At 48.9% G+C, this 19,044-nt stretch overlaps 1 protein-coding gene across 1 annotated transcript in view; it reads right to left on the bottom strand.

The window, feature by feature from the left end:
• Positions 1-3,460: 3,460 nt before the first annotated feature.
• Positions 3,461-19,044, bottom strand: part of mbtps1 (membrane-bound transcription factor peptidase, site 1) — a 34,625-nt gene continuing 19,041 nt past the window's right edge. Inside the window, exons 8-23 of the mRNA XM_061245553.1 lie at positions 18,794-18,861; positions 18,395-18,497; positions 17,599-17,750; positions 14,852-15,013; positions 14,064-14,208; positions 13,449-13,637; positions 11,157-11,329; positions 9,930-10,045; positions 9,051-9,207; positions 8,212-8,336; positions 7,323-7,400; positions 7,005-7,145; positions 6,659-6,790; positions 6,106-6,232; positions 4,451-4,581; positions 3,461-3,965 (exon numbers count right to left, since the gene is read on the bottom strand). Coding sequence (XP_061101537.1) covers positions 3,760-3,965; positions 4,451-4,581; positions 6,106-6,232; positions 6,659-6,790; positions 7,005-7,145; positions 7,323-7,400; positions 8,212-8,336; positions 9,051-9,207; positions 9,930-10,045; positions 11,157-11,329; positions 13,449-13,637; positions 14,064-14,208; positions 14,852-15,013; positions 17,599-17,750; positions 18,395-18,497; positions 18,794-18,861 — 2,205 coding nt within the window. The 3' untranslated portion in view covers positions 3,461-3,759. The remainder of the gene's footprint in view (positions 3,966-4,450; positions 4,582-6,105; positions 6,233-6,658; positions 6,791-7,004; positions 7,146-7,322; positions 7,401-8,211; positions 8,337-9,050; positions 9,208-9,929; positions 10,046-11,156; positions 11,330-13,448; positions 13,638-14,063; positions 14,209-14,851; positions 15,014-17,598; positions 17,751-18,394; positions 18,498-18,793; positions 18,862-19,044) is intronic.

The following is a 19,044-nucleotide window of genomic DNA, read 5'->3' as shown; positions in this document are numbered from 1 at the left end:
ACCCTGAGAGAGGCACGTACGCCTGCCACAGATCTCAGATCAGCTCTCAATTAATATCCATAGAGGCCGGCATGTGTACTACTGTTCCGAGATCAGGGGTACGTATCACAAATCAGGATAATCCTCTCAAATCAGGAACATGGACTTAAGTAAAAAGCCCACGTCCCTTCCGGAGTCGGACAATTCTTGAACTGATTTAGAAAATTTAAAGTCAAGTGCATTGGAAGGCTGTCTAGTCCAGGTGAAGATAAGGATTAATTACCAGCTGGAATTTTCCATTGTGACTGTTGGCATTCCTGGTTTAAGTAGTAGTGGTGGTGGTGGGTGATGTAACAGTTATTGATCATCCGGTTATTGATTAGACTAAAAAAAGGACAGAAACTGCAGCAGATAAGTAGCCTTTTGAAAACTAATAATAAAAACCCAGGATCCAGGCCCTCTTCATCCATTTCCTGGTCTTTCACGCCAACAACACTAAAACAGGTCCGGCAGTAAAGGCCTTGCCGGATAATTCCCACTTTCCAGAATCCTATCCTAAGTACAGACGACTACGATAATTTCCCTCAGCCGACATTGATGTCATTCTCTCATTTTTTTTTAACCAGAAATGTAGACTTTCAGACCCCAAATGCAGCGAACTTGGATATCTCACACACACTCACACGCGCAAATCACATCCTTTCTTAGACTGGCTAGGATATTTGCCAGTTGGTACTTTACGGATGTCTCTCGTCTGGCCTGGTTTTATGGAAAAGAGGCACAACATCAGCAGCAAGACTTGTGGGAACCAGGAAATAAGTAAATGACTAAATACACTGACTGGTCTAAATAAGAGTTTGCAGTAGCATGTTGGAGTTCTACTAATTTTTGGTGTCATGACACCCCATTATTTGTTACTAACTACTACAAGGACTGGAGCCAATTACATTTTAATTAGCTCAATGCGGGACATTAATTGAAATTGCGGAATTAAATAAAATGGCCATTATGTTCCGAGGCATTTTCCAGTTAATTCATTGCATTTAAATTGACACCTGAAACGGAACCGATCCAAATTTGAACTTCTAGAAAGTCCTTCACATCAGATAAGTGTGGACCGAATCAGATTGGCATTCTGTCAATCTCTTACAAGTGCTATGCTGTCTAGTACAGCATCGTTACAAAGAATAATTTGCCTGTTCCTGGTTGTCCACTTCCTCTATGGGAAATGGTAAAGAAATTCTTCCCACCTGGGACATTGTACAGTGCAGTCTGTAATTATATTGGACGTTGTAGTTTCGTTTTTGAATAAAAAAATTTAAGTGCAGTAGTTAACTACACTATTCACCGAATATGGATGTAAGCATTAAATTAAAGGCGACAGTCTGCACTTAACCCTAATATTCATCGTTTCTAATCGAATGTGCTGGAGTACAGAGCCAAAACAAAACAATTGCCAAAGTCCAATAACGTATGTAACATATCACAGCTTCTCCTTCATGTTTTATGTTTTTGTCAAACGACCTTGAAAATGTATGACATATTATTAATATTACTATTATTCACCTGTGAGTTGAACACCAGACACTCACCTTTGATCTTCAGGTTAGCATTAGCTGCTTTACCTGCTTTACCTGTTGATCCGTGTGCACACACCTTCCCCGGCTAAACGGCTACATACAGAACTGTGTGAATGTCTTGGGCACACTAGATAAAAAAAAATATAAAGATGTTTAGATGTGTTCTGCATAAGAGCATTTCCAAACCTTCATTTTCCACAAAATGTAATGTTACAGTGAAATGTTTGCATTTCATTAAATAAATGACATATTACGTAATAGAGCACTTTTCAGATATAAAATTGATCAAAGCTGCCTGGGACTAACTGGAGAGCCAGACGCAAGTGAGACAGCCAAAGAACAGTGCAGAAGAACAGTGAAAAGCTCTCCAATATGTTTGGAACAACCTACCTGCTGATTTTCTGATAGAACTGCAGGACAGTGTACCCACTATCCAATGATGCAATCTTAAAGGTACAATAGGATTTATGTGAAAACATTGTTACAAGACCATTGTAAATCCCTTCCTATCATTGAAAAAGGCTCACTGACATGTTGACTCGCCCTCTGCCTGTGTAAGTCCTTATATTTGGGTTTATGTTGATGGACCGACACTCTGTACCAAGACATACTATAGCTGTACAATAATTCAAGCTCATTGGTTGAAAATTGGTACCAATTGCCACAGCCAATGGCGTTTCAACATCAGTGTTGTGGATTGAGGGTGTTTGTTGCTGCATTTCCTATCTTGACCATTAGAAGTTACCCATTGTACCTTTAAAAGGGTGGTGACAACACACATTGATTTGCTAAATGGACTGCATTTAAATAGCGCTTTTATCCAAAGTGCTTTACAATTGATGTCTCTCATTCACACACATTCAGACACACCAAAGGCGATAGGGCTGCCATGCAACATACTAATCAGATTTGATTTGATTTTTAATGGTTCACTATTCTTTCTAGTAAATGTTTCGGTATTTAAAACCGTTTATTACTTTTGAATGAACCTTTGTTTTACGCAATTGTTTGTGTAAACAATTACATGCCGAAGACTTTTGCACAGTACTGTACCTTCCTGTTCCTCTCACCTCACAGACCCCAGCCACACCTGTGTAACTTCCTGTTCCTCTCACCTCACAGACCCCAGCCACACCTGTGCAACTTCCTGTTCCTCTGACCTCACAGACCCCAGCCACACCTGCGCCATCGTCATGACTACAGACCCAACGCATGCATTGGTAAGGAAGTAGTCAAACAGAACGGTTCGTGATAGGACAGCACTTTGGCCATTTTGGGTGTCTGTAGGGGGCCTGGCTGCCAGGAACAGGTGAAGGCTGGAGGGTCACGGGAGCCATGGAAACAGTCCATTATCACAGCACACAGGGAAGACAGAGAGCCAGAGACACACACAGGGGTTCAGCTTCATAATGAATGAGATATATTTGAAAAGGATCCAACCCTATTCCACCAACAACGGTGAAATAATCAAGGCGTGTATTTACATTTCACCAAGATTGAGGCCACTGAACAGAGATACGGTGGCATGGACATACAAAAATGAAAATAAAGGAAAACAAAATCAAAAAAGGAAAAAAATCTGGGACAAAAATGTCAAATAAAAAATAAAAAGCACAAATAGAAAATTCTCCCAAATGTGCATTGCTTAAAATCTGAACGGTCTGTCCAATTTGATTGGTCGAGCTCCCCCCTCCCCCTTCGTTAACTCAGAGTCCCAGGGTAACGGGGGCCAGTCGGTAAACGTGTGAAAAACAATAAATACAAAAAAGAGGAGAAGCAGGAAGTGCCCCCCCCCCCCCCCCCCATCGCACCCTCCCCACCCCCCACAGCAGATCCGATTGGTCTGTGGAATGAGAGACCCAGCCTGGGGGGTCAGGGGAGGGGGGGGGGGGGAAGTCTGAAGGAGGCATCGACATTCCCACAGATGAAACTCATCAATGTAGGGGGGGGTGTTGGGTTTTCCTCCTGGCTTTTCAAAAGTCCGTCTCCCATCACGTACTCCGCCATCGCCTCGGCCCGACCCCCCTAACCGCCCTCCAAACATCCATCACGGTTCCCGTCCTGGTTTTAGTCCGGCAGGAGAGAAACTATAAAACTAAAACCCCGTGGTTGGAGAGTCGAGGCGGTCGTCCGTATTGGCCAGCGGGCCGGCAAGCTCTCTCTGCGGGGCGGGGTCGGGGACAGGGGGGGTCAGGGGCGGTCAGACGGTGGGGGTCTTGCCCGGGGGCGTCTGCTGGGGCTGCTGCAGGAACAGCGGCTTTTTCACCCGCGGTTTCCTCCTCTTGGGCTTGCTGCGGACCTTGGTGAGCTGCACCACGAAGAACGCCAGCACCACCATGGCCCCCAGGAAGGCGAACACCGGAATGGTCTGCCCCACGTCCTGGTTGTACCGCCCCGGCATTATGCCTGGGAACACAGCACAGGGGTCACGGGTCAGAGGTCACACTCAGACTCAGACTCACACGAACACGTGATGGGTCAGATTCTATACATCAACTGATTGATAAAAGGTACAGCTCATCAACAATTCAGCAAGGCCTTAAAATTGCACTGAGTCCATTTGCATTTATGGGAATAAAAAGCGCTTTAAAAGAATTAGACCTGGGTCAAAGACGTAATCGTTTAGCATTCAAATACTGTTCTACGTATTTTTTCTGGTGTGGAACCTATGTAATATGCCTGCCTTCTGATCCTCTTGGTCGGCACAAAAACCCCAGGGGAGAAAAAAAAACAAAAAACTAGTATTTATCCAAAATGATTACATATTTGACCTGAATCGAATCAGTAGCCAAATGGGCTTGTTCTGGGCAGTGAGGCCCAGATGCAGTGCATTGTGGGAAGTGGGCTGGTTCTGGGCAGTGAGGCCCAGAAGGGTCCTGCCCAACACTCACCCCCCGGGATGTCCCAGGCCCCGCTCTCCCCGGGGGACAGGGGCCGGACCTGGGGCCGGTAGGCCCGCACGTTGGGCAGGGTCACCTTGTCCGTGTCCACGGAGAGCAGCTTCTGGTGCTTCCACAGGTTACTGCACAGGGAGGGAGAGAGGCCGGGTCAGACCACTACAGTGCAGAGGGGAGGCCGGGTCAGACCACTACAGTGCAGAGGGGAGGCCGGGTCAGACCACTACAGAGCAGAGAGGAGGCCGGGTCAGACCACTACAGAGCAGAGAGGAGGTCGGGTCAGACCACTACAGTGCAGAGGGGAGGCCGGGTCAGACCACTACAGAGCAGAGAGGGGGTCGGGTCAGACCACTACAGTGCAGAGGGGAGGCCGGGTCAGACCACTACAGAGCAGAGAGGAGGCCGGGTCAGACCACTACAGAGCAGAGAGGAGGCCGGGTCAGACCACTACAGAGCAGAGAGGAGGCCGGGTCAGACCACTACAGAGCAGAGAGGAGGCCGGGTCAGACCATTACAGTGCAGAGGGGTCGGGTCAGACCATTACAGTGCAGAGGGGTCGGGTCAGACCACTACAGTGCAGAGGGGAGGCCGGGTCAGACCACTACAGTGCAGAGGGGTCGGGTCAGACCACTACAGTGCAGAGGGGAGGCCGGGTCAGACCACTACAGTGCAGAGGGGAGGCCGGGTCAGACCACTACAGTGCAGAGGGGAGGCCGGGTCAGACCACTACAGAGCAGAGAGGAGGCCGGGTCAGACCACTACAGAGCAGAGAGGAGGTCGGGTCAGACCACTACAGTGCAGAGGGGAGGCCGGGTCAGACCACTACAGAGCAGAGAGGGGGTCGGGTCAGACCACTACAGTGCAGAGGGGAGGCCGGGTCAGACCACTACAGAGCAGAGAGGAGGCCGGGTCAGACCACTACAGAGCAGAGAGGAGGCCGGGTCAGACCACTACAGAGCAGAGAGGAGGCCGGGTCAGACCACTACAGAGCAGAGAGGAGGCCGGGTCAGACCATTACAGTGCAGAGGGGTCGGGTCAGACCATTACAGTGCAGAGGGGTCGGGTCAGACCACTACAGTGCAGAGGGGAGGCCGGGTCAGACCACTACAGTGCAGAGGGGTCGGGTCAGACCACTACAGTGCAGAGGGGAGGCCGGGTCAGACCACTACAGTGCAGAGGGGAGGCCGGGTCAGACCACTACAGTGCAGAGGGGAGGCCGGGTCAGACCACTACAGAGCAGAGAGGAGGCCGGGTCAGACCACTACAGAGCAGAGAGGAGGTCGGGTCAGACCACTACAGAGCAGAGAGGAGGTCGGGTCAGACCACTACAGTGCAGAGGGGAGGCCGGGTCAGACCACTACAGAGCAGAGAGGAGGCCGGGTCAGACCACTACAGAGCAGAGGGGAGGCCGGGTCAGACCACTACAGTGCAGAGAGGAGGCCGGGTCAGACCACTACAGTGCAGAGAGGTCAGGTCAGACCACTACAGTGCAGAGGGGTCGGGTCAGACCACTACAGTGCAGAGGGGTCGGGTCAGACCACTACAGTACAGGGGGGAGGCCGGGTCAGACCACTACAGTACAGAGGGGAGGCCGGGAGAAAACAGTGTTAGCCTGTTTGCATTAGCGCCGGCCCGGTACTGGGACACACCTGGGCGCCGTCTCGTTGAGCGGCTGAGGTTTGGCCCAGGACAGGTGAGGGCAGGCAGGGAGGGGTCGGGGCTTCGGGTCTCCCAGGTACGACTCCAGGACCTTGGAATACCGGTACAGGTGATTACCTACAGAGAGAGAGAGAGAGCGAGAGAGAGAGCGAGCGAGAGAGAGAGAGAGCGAGAGAGAGAGAGAGAGGCTGAAGATGAATGCTTGGGATTGAACTACGAGATCTCAACTGGAGTATTTCTGATGGGTCCCGGGGGCAGTCATCTGCACTATTAAAAGCGGTCAGATTTGATTTTCAATGCATTTTGTATGCTTGTTTTTCATTAGTTTTGATTTTGTATAAATTTTGTATGTATTCTTCATTCATGATTAATTTGGAGCCATCCGTTTCCTTGTATCTAAAGTACTAATAATAAAGATCATAAATAAATGATCATTATTCATCATTAAATAAAGCTTTATTCATATGTCCGAGTGTACATGCTAATGTGTGCAGAGACCCCTGCAGGCCCATTCTGCCCAAACAGCGTCAGGGGTGTTTGTACCCTCCAGTCTCTCGGGCAGGGGCCGGTCCGTGCCCGTGGGGGGGGGCGTGCGGCTCTTGGAGTGGCTGAGGCTCGGGGGGGTCATGCTGTAGGCCGTGAACTGCAGCAGGGCGTCCAGCAGCCAGAAGCAGTCTGCAGGAAGAGGAAACGCATCACAACCACTGCAGATAAGTGTGTGTCTGTCTGTCTGTCTGTCTGTCTGTCTGTGTCTGTGTGTGTGTGTCTGTGTGTGTGTGTCTGTGTGTGTGTGTCTGTGTGTGTGTGTCTGTGTGTGTGTGTGTCTGTGTCTGTGTGTGTGTGTCTGTGTGTGTGTGTCTGTACTATAATATACACCATCTACCCTCACCTTTTTGCCTGTGACTGTCGTCTATGCAGTTGGAGTCACCGTAGAGAGCGATCCGGCCCCCCCCTTCAGACGGCGTTTGGTACAGTCCCAGGATGGGAACGCCATCCACCACTGCAGTCTCCTGCTTCAACACCTCCAGCCCTGGGACGGAGAAAAGAGACGAGAGCAGGGAAAGAAATGACAAAGAGGGACAAGGAAAGAGAGAGAGAGAAAGGAAAGGCAGAAGATTAGTCACCACGGTGAGAGGACCCGGGAGAGCGCTCCCGGTGTGGCGGAGGTGCAGTGAAAGTGCAGGTAAGGGGGTGTTGCGCGGCGTACCTTGGTCCTTCAGGGTCTGGGAGATGACGATGCCGTCCTGGGGGAATCGAGCGATGCTGCACCCTGAGGCGTAGTACACTGAGGAGAGGAACACGGGTTCATCATCAGCCTCACACGACAAGCTCCAGACTCACACTGCGATTGGCTGAGAGGCATACCAACAAGCGCCTTTATCTCTCGATAAGGCACTGCTAACTTAACAAGACCTTGTGATCAATCCGCTATTTTTATGTTTGGCTCATTCATTGTTTCAGAGACAGCATTCACACTGCAGAAGTGCTCTGTTCTGTCGTTAAAACGGCATCATTCTTTTTCTTTTTATAAATGTGTTGGAAAAACTGTTGTACATTTGCAATAATACACTGGAAGTCGTGCCTTACCAAACATTCGTATCATATTATTACAGGTGTGTTGCTTTCTTCGCAAATAGAAAACTGCAGTGTGGAACAGAACACATTCCCTGTCCAAAAATTGCCAGCATTTGTCCAAAAATTGCCAGCCAGAACAAATTGCCAACAAGTTTCTCCAAAAGTTTTACAGAGACACTGATTGGGTGGAGGGGAATATAACAGGCATAGTCACAGAAACCAGAGGAGCTCCACCAATCACAGAGCATACAGCTCATGAGAAATGACAACACCAACGCCGACTGGTGGTTACAGAAACAAGCAGGATTGCCAGACCGTTTCCACCAATCACTTTTGCAGTTGCTCTATGTCATTACCACCACAGTTTGTGATGGTGGAGCTCCTCTGTGGTTTCTATGGAAAAGGTGACATCACTACCTTCCTCCCCCCAGTTGTTCTATGGCTGAAGTTAGTTCAAAAAGCGCTGATCTGAGATCAGCGATGGGGGGGGGATGTGGGGGCTCAGAGAGGGGGGGGCTCACTGTCGTGGTCGGCCATGGTGAAGTCTCCCTCGTACAGCCCGTCACTGAAGGCCATGCCCCACACTGAGATCAGGTCATTCAGCGCCGGCACGTTAGCGCCCCCTGTGTCCGGCATCCACCACTGCCTGCAGAACAGACAGACACAGCGTTAAGACACCACTGCCTGCAGAACAGACAGACACAGCGTTAAGACACCACTGCCTGCAGAACACAGCGTTAAAACACCACTGCCTGCAGAACAGAAAGACAGTCTAGTTAGAACACCACTGCCTGTAGAACAGAAAGACAGTCTAGTTAGAACACCACTGCCTGCAGAACACAGCGTTAGAACACCACTGCCTGCAGAACACAGCGTTAGAACACCACTGCCTGCAGAACACAGCGCCAGAACACCACTGCCTGCAGAACACAGCGCTAGAACACCACTGCCTGCAGAACACAGCGCTAGAACACCACTGCCTGCAGAACACAGCGCTAGAACACCACTGCCTGCAGAACACAGCGCTAGAACACCACTGCCTGCAGAACACAGCACTAGAACACCACTGCCTGCAGAACAGAAAGACACAGCGTTAAAACACCACTGCCTGCAGGACACAGTGCTAGAACACCACTGCCTGCAGAACACAGACAGACACAGCGTTAAGACACCACTGCTTTTCCTGCACTCACACAGGACACAGAGCCCTAGTCTGAGCCAGGAGGAACCCTGATCACACTCAGTTACTGACAGTAGTTAAAGAGGAGGAGGGTTAGTCCAAACAATAAGAGTACATAATTACGTGGAGAACACCATGCACCAGAACAGGATGTTCCGTTCTTCACGCGTCAGAACTCACCTGGTGTTCTCGTCGTAGAACTTGACCTTCCTCATGACGGAGGTGTTGTACCAGTCGCTGAAGACGATGAGGGACAGGCCGTTGTCGATGTCGCGGCGGAGCTTGGTGATCTCCTCGGGGAAGTACTCCTCCTCACTGTCCACCATCAGCAGAGTGCCTGCGCAACCGCCAACGGTCACACGTTACAACCACCAACGGTCACAGTGTTACAACCGCCAACGGTCATACGTTACAACCAACGGTCACAGTGTTACAACTGGGCGCAACCACCAACCATCTCAACATTACAACTGCAAAAGGCAAAATGTTACTGCCAAAATGTTAGAACCACACACAGTCAATGTTACAACCACCAACGGTCTTAATGTTACAACCACCAACGGTCTTAATGTTACAACCACCAACGGTCTTAATGTTACAACCAACCAAGGTCTCAACGTTACAACCAACCAAGGTCTCAACGTCAACAGCACACATGCACACATGAACGTGCGCAAACACATGAGTGTTTCCGTGAAGTTCTTGAGGTGTAATCTTTACTGGCCTATACCCCAAACATATTCTTCACTGACCAACCCCCGCAAACATATACTCCACTGGCCTACACCCCAACATATTCCCCACAGGACTACACCCCAAACATATTCTCCACAGGACTACACCCCAAACATATTCCCCACTGGCATACACACAGTATACTGCCTTGAGGAATACAGGGTATTCATGAACTGTGCAACACCAATCTAGGATCAGGCTACCCTGGTTCATGTTAACTTTATACATGAAGAAATAAAAGGCTAAACTCACCCTCGATCAGTATTCCTAACCTACAGGCACATGTCTAAGTCTAAATATAAAAGCTGATAAGAGCCTCCTTACCGTACTGACTGGCATCAAAGCAGGTAAGGGGTGCGCCCAGCACCTCCACGAAATAGCCCATGCTCCTCAGGTGCTGGTACATGTCTCTGAAGTTGGTGTGGATGTGATCTCCGTTCCTTTGAAAAGAACCAAACTCATTAAAAACCAAAGTGTGTGCATCCTTTACTGTGGATCAGAAGAAACTCAAATCACTGAAGGCTAACCTGAGGCTGATCAAACAGCGCCCTCTGCTGGTCAAGTAGCACACATGCAGCCCTATGCTGTGTACTTGAAGAGGATAATTACAAATTAATTGGGTGTAATATGTGGCTATTGTTTACTTCGTTATCGTCTTGTGTATTTTAAACTGTACTGCTTTTTATCTATTTTATATTCCTTTGTAGTTTTATTTATGTTGTTGTTAAGTAGCGTTACTGCATGGACTATTCCGGTTAAATGCAGACAGTTAATTTAACACAAAGAACGTTAACATCTTCACCTGTTAGTGAAAGTGCCTCACTCATCCAAAACTGGAAAAGGATACAACAGTACAACAGGCTCTGTTCACTTCGGCCAAAGCTGCCGAGTGAAAGGGGGACTCCAGCGTTAAATGAGCTCTGAGAAGAGTGGCTGTCCTCCTGATTTCCATGAGCTCTCAAGCAGCCCTGTCTGCAGTGAGCGCAGACACAGCCCCAGACTGCTGCACACGCTGCAGGTACCTGCCGTACTACAGACTATAAAAGGCCCAGTCGGCTTTCCATATGCTGCAACACACAGGTTCCGATAATGCCTTGTGCAAGCGCGTCAGACAGTGCTGTTAGATCTTTTCCGATTTGCACTTTTATAGTAGATCTCTCTGTATAAATTGATCTGGCTGGCTAAACAGAGAGAATTAATCAGTTACATCTTTATGGGTTTAAGGGTGGCAGGATAGGTCAATTTTGAAAACACTCAGTGGATTTAACTAATATCCAAATTTGTGCTTTTTTTATTATTCATGAGAATTTGCATATGTTCCTGAAATGCAAAAAATGCGTGCATTTGTGTCCACATTCAAAATATAAAATACCCTTTTGTTTGGAGGAAAGGATTTTTTTTCCTTATCCACTGGTGGTACCTCCCCATAAATGAGCTGAATGTTGTTTGGCATTGCAAAGCCCCTTTAACAGAGCTGCAGTAACCCTGGTGCCACGGTAACCCCGCTAACCCCGGTAACCCCGGTAACCCCTGAGGGCTGAGGACCCTCACCAGTCCAGCGGGTCGTTCTTCATGCGCAGGTTGTCCCGGGGGAAGTAGCCCGGCGGGTAGCGCAGGTTGTGGTACTGGTCCCACAGCACCCTCTTGCTGCGTGGAGGAGTCGGTACGATCTTCACCTTCACTGGCAGCTTCACCGTGGAGGTGAGCTCGCCCCCCACCTTAGACTGAGAGAGGGAGAGAAAGAGCAATCAGAGTGAAATTCAGGATGTCAGAGTGGTCTCAAACGCCAAGCTAAAACATTCATGGCGACATGGCTCAGGCAGTAAGAGCAGTCGTCTGGCAGTCGGAGGGTTGATGGTTCGTGTCGAAGTGTCCCTGAGCAAGACGCCTAACCCCCAAATGCTCCTGACGAGCTGGTCGGTGCCTTGCATGGCAGCCAATCGCCGTCAGTGTGTGAGTGTGTGTATGAATAGGTGAATGAGAAGCATGAATTGTACAGCGCTTTGGATAAAGGCGCTATATAAATGCCAACCATTTACCATTTCATACACACACCACTATCTGTCCTTGGCTTATCACTAGACAGGGCATCCCTGTTCATAACAAAAAATGCTAATGCTAGAATCCTTTGTTCACAAAGAACCGTACCGTCCTCTAGGGTCCTCTTCACACTCGTTCCTGTGTTCAATCTGCACTTCATTGTACATCGCTCTGGATAAGAGCATCTGCTAAATGCCTTGTAATGTAATAAGGCAATACGTGTAATCCTTAATTCTCAGACTGAAAAGGTGCAGTGCTAGAGGCCTTTTGGCCTATTCCAGCTTCAGTTTACATCCTGAAAAAAAAGGGGTTTACCCCCAATACTAACCTTTATAAGTGCAGAGTTTCAGGAAGAAAGACAAATATAAAAAGAAGGAGATTAAAGGACCGTGTTGAACTTTTTCTTTTTTTTCTTTCAAACAACCTTTGAAACAGTGCCCTCCCTTCACAAGCAATCGGCCAAAATGAAGGGGGGATGGACAGAGTGAAAGCAGAGACGAAAGGGACAGAAAGTGAGAGAGAGAGAAGACAGTGAAGAGTGTGATAAGGTAGCCCTGGCACAGAGACCAGGCCAGGAAGAGAACAGAGCTGAGCTTTCTGTCCCAGAGACCTTTCAGAGGAGAAATCAAAATGGCTGCCGAGCGTTTCCTTAAAGAGGCTCCACTCTGCCGGGCAGTAGGAGGGTGGCCTCGCGCCAAAGCAAATATAAATAAACACAAGGATATCTCTTCGTTATGAGGGCGGGCGCCTTCAGGCTCAGATACGCTCCTGAGACTCCTGGCAACCCTGCTAGGACTGTGTGGCTACGTGATCACATACAAGAAAAACTCATAAAATGAAGGTCGTCTTAAAGACCCTGAGCAATCAAAATAATATAATTCTTGAGTGATATTATGCATAACAAAGAAACAGACAATGATCATTTTATTCAGCTTTGATTGGTAATTTGGTTATCTCCTTTTCTTTTTTCTCTCTTTTTTTTTTTTAAATCAGCAAAGAAGCACTGCCCTCTAAAGGAGAGTTTTGGTATTGGTCTTTCTACAAAGAGTAAAACCTGGAACAGCTCTTTGTCGTTCAAGACCACGTCCCAGATTTGGGAGGGTTTGGGGTTTTACTCAGAGCAGTTATCCAGCTAACTCACGTAATCATACAGGTGCCATGTTGCTTAATTACACTTTAGCCAATCACAGACATCACCGTTCAGAGGGCTGCCAATCAGAAGTGGAGAAGGAATTTCTGCTCTCGGGTTTCTAAATGGCATTCTTCACAAGTATGATTTCATTATTTTCCCATTCATACATTTTGAAAAGCATCTTAATCGTGTGGCATAATGGATACTTTAAATGTTGAAAATGGCAGCATGGGGATCATTCAAAATAAACGATCCACTTACAGATTATACAGATCATTAACGTTTTCAGTGAAGAGAATCCAAAGCAAGTGCTGTACTGTGAACCAAACCCCCAAATCACAGCTTTAATATTAAATGCTGCTTTCCAACAGAGACATGCCACCTTGCAGAAATAATCACTGCTGCACCTGAAGAAAATCTCAATGACTGCAGAGCAGTTTTAATGACACTCTCCTTTTACCCAGAGAGCTGTGCAGGAGCTGCCCGTGTGTGATGCTGATTGGTTCAGGCAGTGATACCAGTCACCTGCAAAGCAGCCATGATTCCACCATTTTGATTGTAGCGATCCAATATATTTGTGGAAGGCACTTAGTAACAGATTGAATTTTATCCACCCCTGAGAGATGTGTTAGCCAATCAGCTTGCACCTCCAGCCCACGTTGTCCACTCACGTCGTTCTCGGCCGGCGACGCCACGGTAACCATCACATGACCCTGTGCCACGCCTTCCCACGATGCCGCCTTCTTGGCCACGGAGATGGAGATGGCCAGGTACCCCGCCCAGGGCCACAGCACGGGCGAATAGGACACTGCCACGTCGATGTGGTCGCCATTCTGGGGCAGGTAGGGCTGCCAGATGGGCTGCAGGTGGGAGGGGACGGGGGGGGGGAGATTTCAGCGGGGGGGGGAATTTGAGAAGAGCACACCTTCGCCTTACAGAGGGGGGTCAACCCCAAACATCCAAACAGCAGAGATCTTCACAGCCATATACTCCACAGTAATGAGAAAGCGAGTAGTCACACACTGTAGTAGTCACTCTTCACTCCGTCGGTCGAGTCAACACAAGCAGCTAGAACATCTTCCAGATACATTTCTCAAGAAACCCGGCGAAGCGGAAAAGGTGCCAATATTTACATTCCTGCTGTAACTCGAGCAGCCCCAAAAACAGGTGTGTAAACAGCGACAGATTCCTACAGGGGCGGAACACTCCAGCACACGGAACAACGCATCCCGTAGCAACTCGGTTTCCCAGCTCCGCCGTTGCTAGGCGACAGGTCACGCCCTCACCTTGTCCACGATCTTGCCGGTCACGCCCATGCCGTTGAGGATGGTGACGTTGACGATGGTGGGCATGCCTCCGTAATAGATGGGCTGGGAGCAGTAGGGCCACATGTATGGGCACTCCGTCAGGTCGATGTAGCTGGGGCTCAGGCTGTGGGCATGAGCAGACACCGACGTTAACTCGCACCCCTCAACTCACTCACGCACAGCAGTCAGCTCAATCACTACAGGCAAGCTGCCTGTCTGAACAGAGGGATTCCTACCTGGGTCAAATGCATAATTGTTTTGGATTCAAATACTTTTCTGTGCTTGATTTATTTTGCCTGGTGCAATTGGGTCAACCGAGAGGTCTGCACTTTGTGAAAGTATTTCATGGGTTCCAATAGACCAGACAAGCTCAGTAAAGCGTATGAAAGTATTTGAATGGAAAACGATTACTTTAGGTTTGACCCAGAGCTGATTCCAGAACACGTTCCACATTCACTCAGAGGGATTACTACAGGCTGAAATATTCTAGAACATGTTCCACATTCACTCAGAGGGATTACTACAGGCTGAAATATTCCAGAACATGTTCCACATTCACTCAGAGGGATTACTACAGGCTGAAATATTCTAGAACATGTTCCATATTCACTCAGAGGGATTACTACAGGCCGAAATATTCCAGAACACATTCCAGAACACATTCCATATTCACTCAGTCAGGAGCCTCCTTCTTCAGAGTAACCCCTGACCACCAATCACAGCACAGCGCTAGCTGCTAACAGAAGAGCAGAGGGTGGTAGCGGTACCTGGCTTGGGGCTGGTAGCTGTTGAGGACCTGGTAGGCCCGCAGCAGGTCCAGTTTTCCGTGGCCCTGCTCAAACATGTTGACCCCGGGGAGCCGTCGAGCCGAGGCGATGAGGGCCTGCTTCATACTGGCGGGGTTCACCAGCTCCCGGTTCAGCACCGTGCTGTAGGGGAGAGGGGAGTTAAAGACACATGCTTCATACTGGCGGGGTTCACCAGCTCCCGGTTCAGCACCGTGCTGTAGGGGAGAGGGGAGTTAGACACATGCTTCATACTGGGGGAGAGAGGAGTTACAGGCTGAAGCAGAAGTTAGAGCAGCAGGATGCGCATCGCTGAGTGAAAAGGATATTGATTGGAGGGGAACAGATGATGTATATGATCGACATTACAGTCAATTAGCAGATGCTCTTATCCAGAGCGACGTACAATAAAGTGCAAATCAGAACCAGGGTGCGCTGAAGAGCCAAGAGGAAAGTACAGTTCCAAGTGACCGTTCCAGACTTGACATGCATGCCCACTGGTAGACAATGACGTAAAATCTTGTTTTCCAGGAAGCGGATGGGGGAAATTCTTTTATAAAATGCTGAAATGGCGCGAGTACTTATGAAAGCAGTAATGGTTATGAAGAATTGACTAAATTGAGGAAAAAGTGAAAGTTGATTTCAGCTTGTCTTTAAACATAAACAACACAAGCTGCTGGATTAGCACCTGGGGAACTGAGGGGAAAGAGACGGAACAGCAGACCAGGAAAAGATGGCCGACCAGGCTGAGAGAGAAGGGACAGATGAAGGAGAGATGGAAATGTCAGGCTATATTACTCCACGGAGTAAAACCCAGAACCCTTCCAAAACTGGAACTCGGACTGAAGTAGAAACAGCTGTACTGGATTGCACATTCTACATTTACTCTAACTCAGTAAACATGCTTCATGATATACCCCCAGGTCTCACTCTACACAACAGGGAACTTCAGTTCCCTCACTGCGCCGATGAGGGGTTCTGTTCAGGTTCTGTTTGAGCAGTACTGCCATACCTGGGCCCTGACCGCAAACCTAGACCAGAGTTCAGAGTGGTTTTACAGAAAATAAACAGCCAGATCTTATGGGAACAAAGGATTATGCACCAGAGCAGGGAGTATTGACTCAAGCGAGCCCCGCTTCAGGTTATTCTATTCCATAACAACCATAATTGGAGGGAGTTGCCATCTTTCTATATTACCCAGGCAACACTGCATATTATGCCATGCTGAAGGTCTGTTTCACATAGGAATCCCAGAGAACAAGGGCAAGATGGGGAGAGAGAGAGAGACAAAGACTTCCCAGTGCAGGACATAAATACATCCTCATTTACAGCCTTTTTGGTCTGTTTAGTCCTGTGACTGAGCGAGAAAGCCGTCGATGTCTCAACCCCGAGGGAAAGGGATGACACGATTCATCCACTCGGAGAAGGAGAGACTGTGCTCCTCGAAAGCAGCACCAAGCATTTATCGGCCTGTTCCAGTCCAAGGCTCCCCCATTAGCGCACGAGAGACACAGCCGAACAAAACCTGAGGTTCTCAGAGGAGCACTGGGGTACAGTAGGCAAGAGCCGACCGAGCAAGACTCCACAGCCTAAAGTCCTCCAGCATACCTTTATTTTCTGAAAATAAATCACGGTCTGAAACGGGAGAATAAAACCAGAGGAAAGGTTGAACTGGCTGCTTTTTTGCTAGGAGACGTCTAAGGGTGCTGTGACTCGAAGCACGGTCCTCAAGGGCTGGTTCTCCACCCTCTCTTTACCTGGGAGTCGGGTGTGAAGACAGTCTGGCCAATCATTACCGCCAATTCTTCAGTTAATCACCCATGAGAAAATAAAACCAGGGCTGGATTTGGACTCGAGGGCCAGATTTGAGGATCCCTGACCTAAGGTCCTTCATAACAGAAGATGGCATTCATGGAGGAAGTTCAGGGAGGGTGGGGGCTTAGCGTGCTGACGTCAGGACCGGAGAGCGGTCACGCACTTTAAAGCGATTACTGACGGACTGACCCCCAGCAGCCATCGGTACCGTGTGAGCCAGGGCAACTTAACACCACCCCCTGCCGAGTGTCCGTCTCCAGGGGAACAGCAGATAACAGCATACAGATGGTGCCCAGGAGTGGGGGGAGGGGGTGCATGGGCCAGGGGAAAGAGATTCAGTCATTTAAAAAAAAAAAAAAAAAAAAACCACTTCATTGGCAAATCCTCATCATTGCCAAATTCTGAACTTCATAGGCAAAAATCTGCCTATAACCTGAACTGATCTTTTTCTTCAATAACACGACCTGCTAAATAACAAAGATTGGAGTATTCACGGGTATCGGGACAAATGAGCAAGCTAGCACCATCTACCTGCACAGTCCTCAATTCCTCCCGTCAAATGAAAACAAGAAAACGCATACAGTAACACTCCAGAGCATACGCTGGTTTTTAGAACGAGTTTCATTCAGCAACTGATCAGCGGACAATCAGAAATCATGACTGCACCCAACTGCATTTCTTGTTGAGCCTCAGACCATTCTGACTGTTGTCACAAGGCGTTATAACGAGTCCAGCGACACCACTTCCTTTATATTCACCCAAATGCTCTCTCCATGAAATGGCGGACAGCGGGAAGGAGACCGTAGACTTGCTGCTGTAAAATGTATCGCAGTACAGTCATAGCGCCCCCCTGTGCCAGACCTCCGGAGGGTGTTGAGGTGCGCGGATCAGGTGTCGGTGAAGGGGAGGCTCACCTGGCGAGCAAGGTGACCGCCCCGGCAACCACAGGCGAGGCTACGCTGGTTCCGGACAGAGAGCGGCAGCCCTCCTTCATCCCGGAGCCACGCACTCCAGAGCCGTACGTCACGATGTCAGGCTTCACCCTGCCATAGCCCCCCGGCAACTCCTGCAGGACACAGGAAACAGGAAGTGAGAGCGAGACGCGAGACGCAAGAAGCGAGGGGTACGTGAGGAGGAAGCGAGAGACAGGAAGTGAGGGGGACGCGAGAGGGAAGTGAGAAGGAGGGAAAACATGAGGCAGAAGAGGAAAGAATGAGTGCACAGGAGTGGCTAGAGATGGAGGGAGCTGAGAAGACGAAGGGCAGAAGGGAGAGGAATACGAGGAAGCACTAGGAACAGGAAGAAACTTCACAGTCAAGACTGGCCTGGCCACCTAATGCCATTAACCCGTATGAATAAGTAATCACTGCAGCTCACTCTTAGTGAGGATGCTGGCTCAGCAAATGCATGATGAACTGAAACAGCCACACACTCTCCTCAGTCTGAGGGAACATTTTCGGCCATTTTAAATATGGGCATGTGTGTGTGTGTGGGCCGCAGTGTACAGTGTAAGCACGTCTCAGGTAATAATGATTATTATCGGCCATCATGAGGCACGTCACTTCAGACGCATTGAGCACTTTCAGACAGCGGGACTGAGGTTAGCCGTGCGACTGAACACACAGAGACAGGAGGATCACAGGAGATGGGTAACGGTGCCACGGGCAGACCGCCGGGGCGGGACCGGGCGGGGCAGGGGAGCAGGCGTACCCATGTGGTCATTCCCCGGGAAGAGAAGCGGGCGATGTTGTCCTCAAAATCAATCCCCCCGACCCCGATCACATCCATCTGATCGGCTGGGTTATTCAGGGTCCTGAGACACACACACACACACACATGTATATGAAAAATGAACATACATATACAAACAAACATCCCACAAACATCTCACACACACACACACACACACACACACACACACACACACACACACACTTAAATCAAACAGAAGCGACCAACTCATATTTAAAAACAGAGACACACACACACACACCTGAACAAAAGCACACACACACACCCTTCACACGTGAATACCCTGCACACAAGCCAAATCTCAGAAAAACATGACATTCTGGTTCATTCTGGTTTCTTCAGTGAGGCCACACCCACCCATATAGAGGCCCGTCGTTTCCGATAGCAGACACCATGATGACTTTGTTGGCGGTCAGCTCCCACACCTACAAACAAGCAATGACATCATAACCCCACGACACATTCCAGTAGCCCCTTGATACGATGGTGATACCTACAGTACTGTGCAAAAGTCTAAGGCACCTGCATAACATTCTGTACAGATACGATTCTTTCAAAAATAATTAAATGAAAAGGTCCTAAATAAACACACTATACATTTTACATGG

Source organism: Conger conger, chromosome 6, assembly GCF_963514075.1.
Source record: "Conger conger chromosome 6, fConCon1.1, whole genome shotgun sequence".
Taxonomy (NCBI): domain Eukaryota; kingdom Metazoa; phylum Chordata; class Actinopteri; order Anguilliformes; family Congridae; genus Conger; species Conger conger.
Note: the sequence above shows the minus strand (reverse complement) of the source record. Positions and strands in the feature narration are given on the sequence as shown.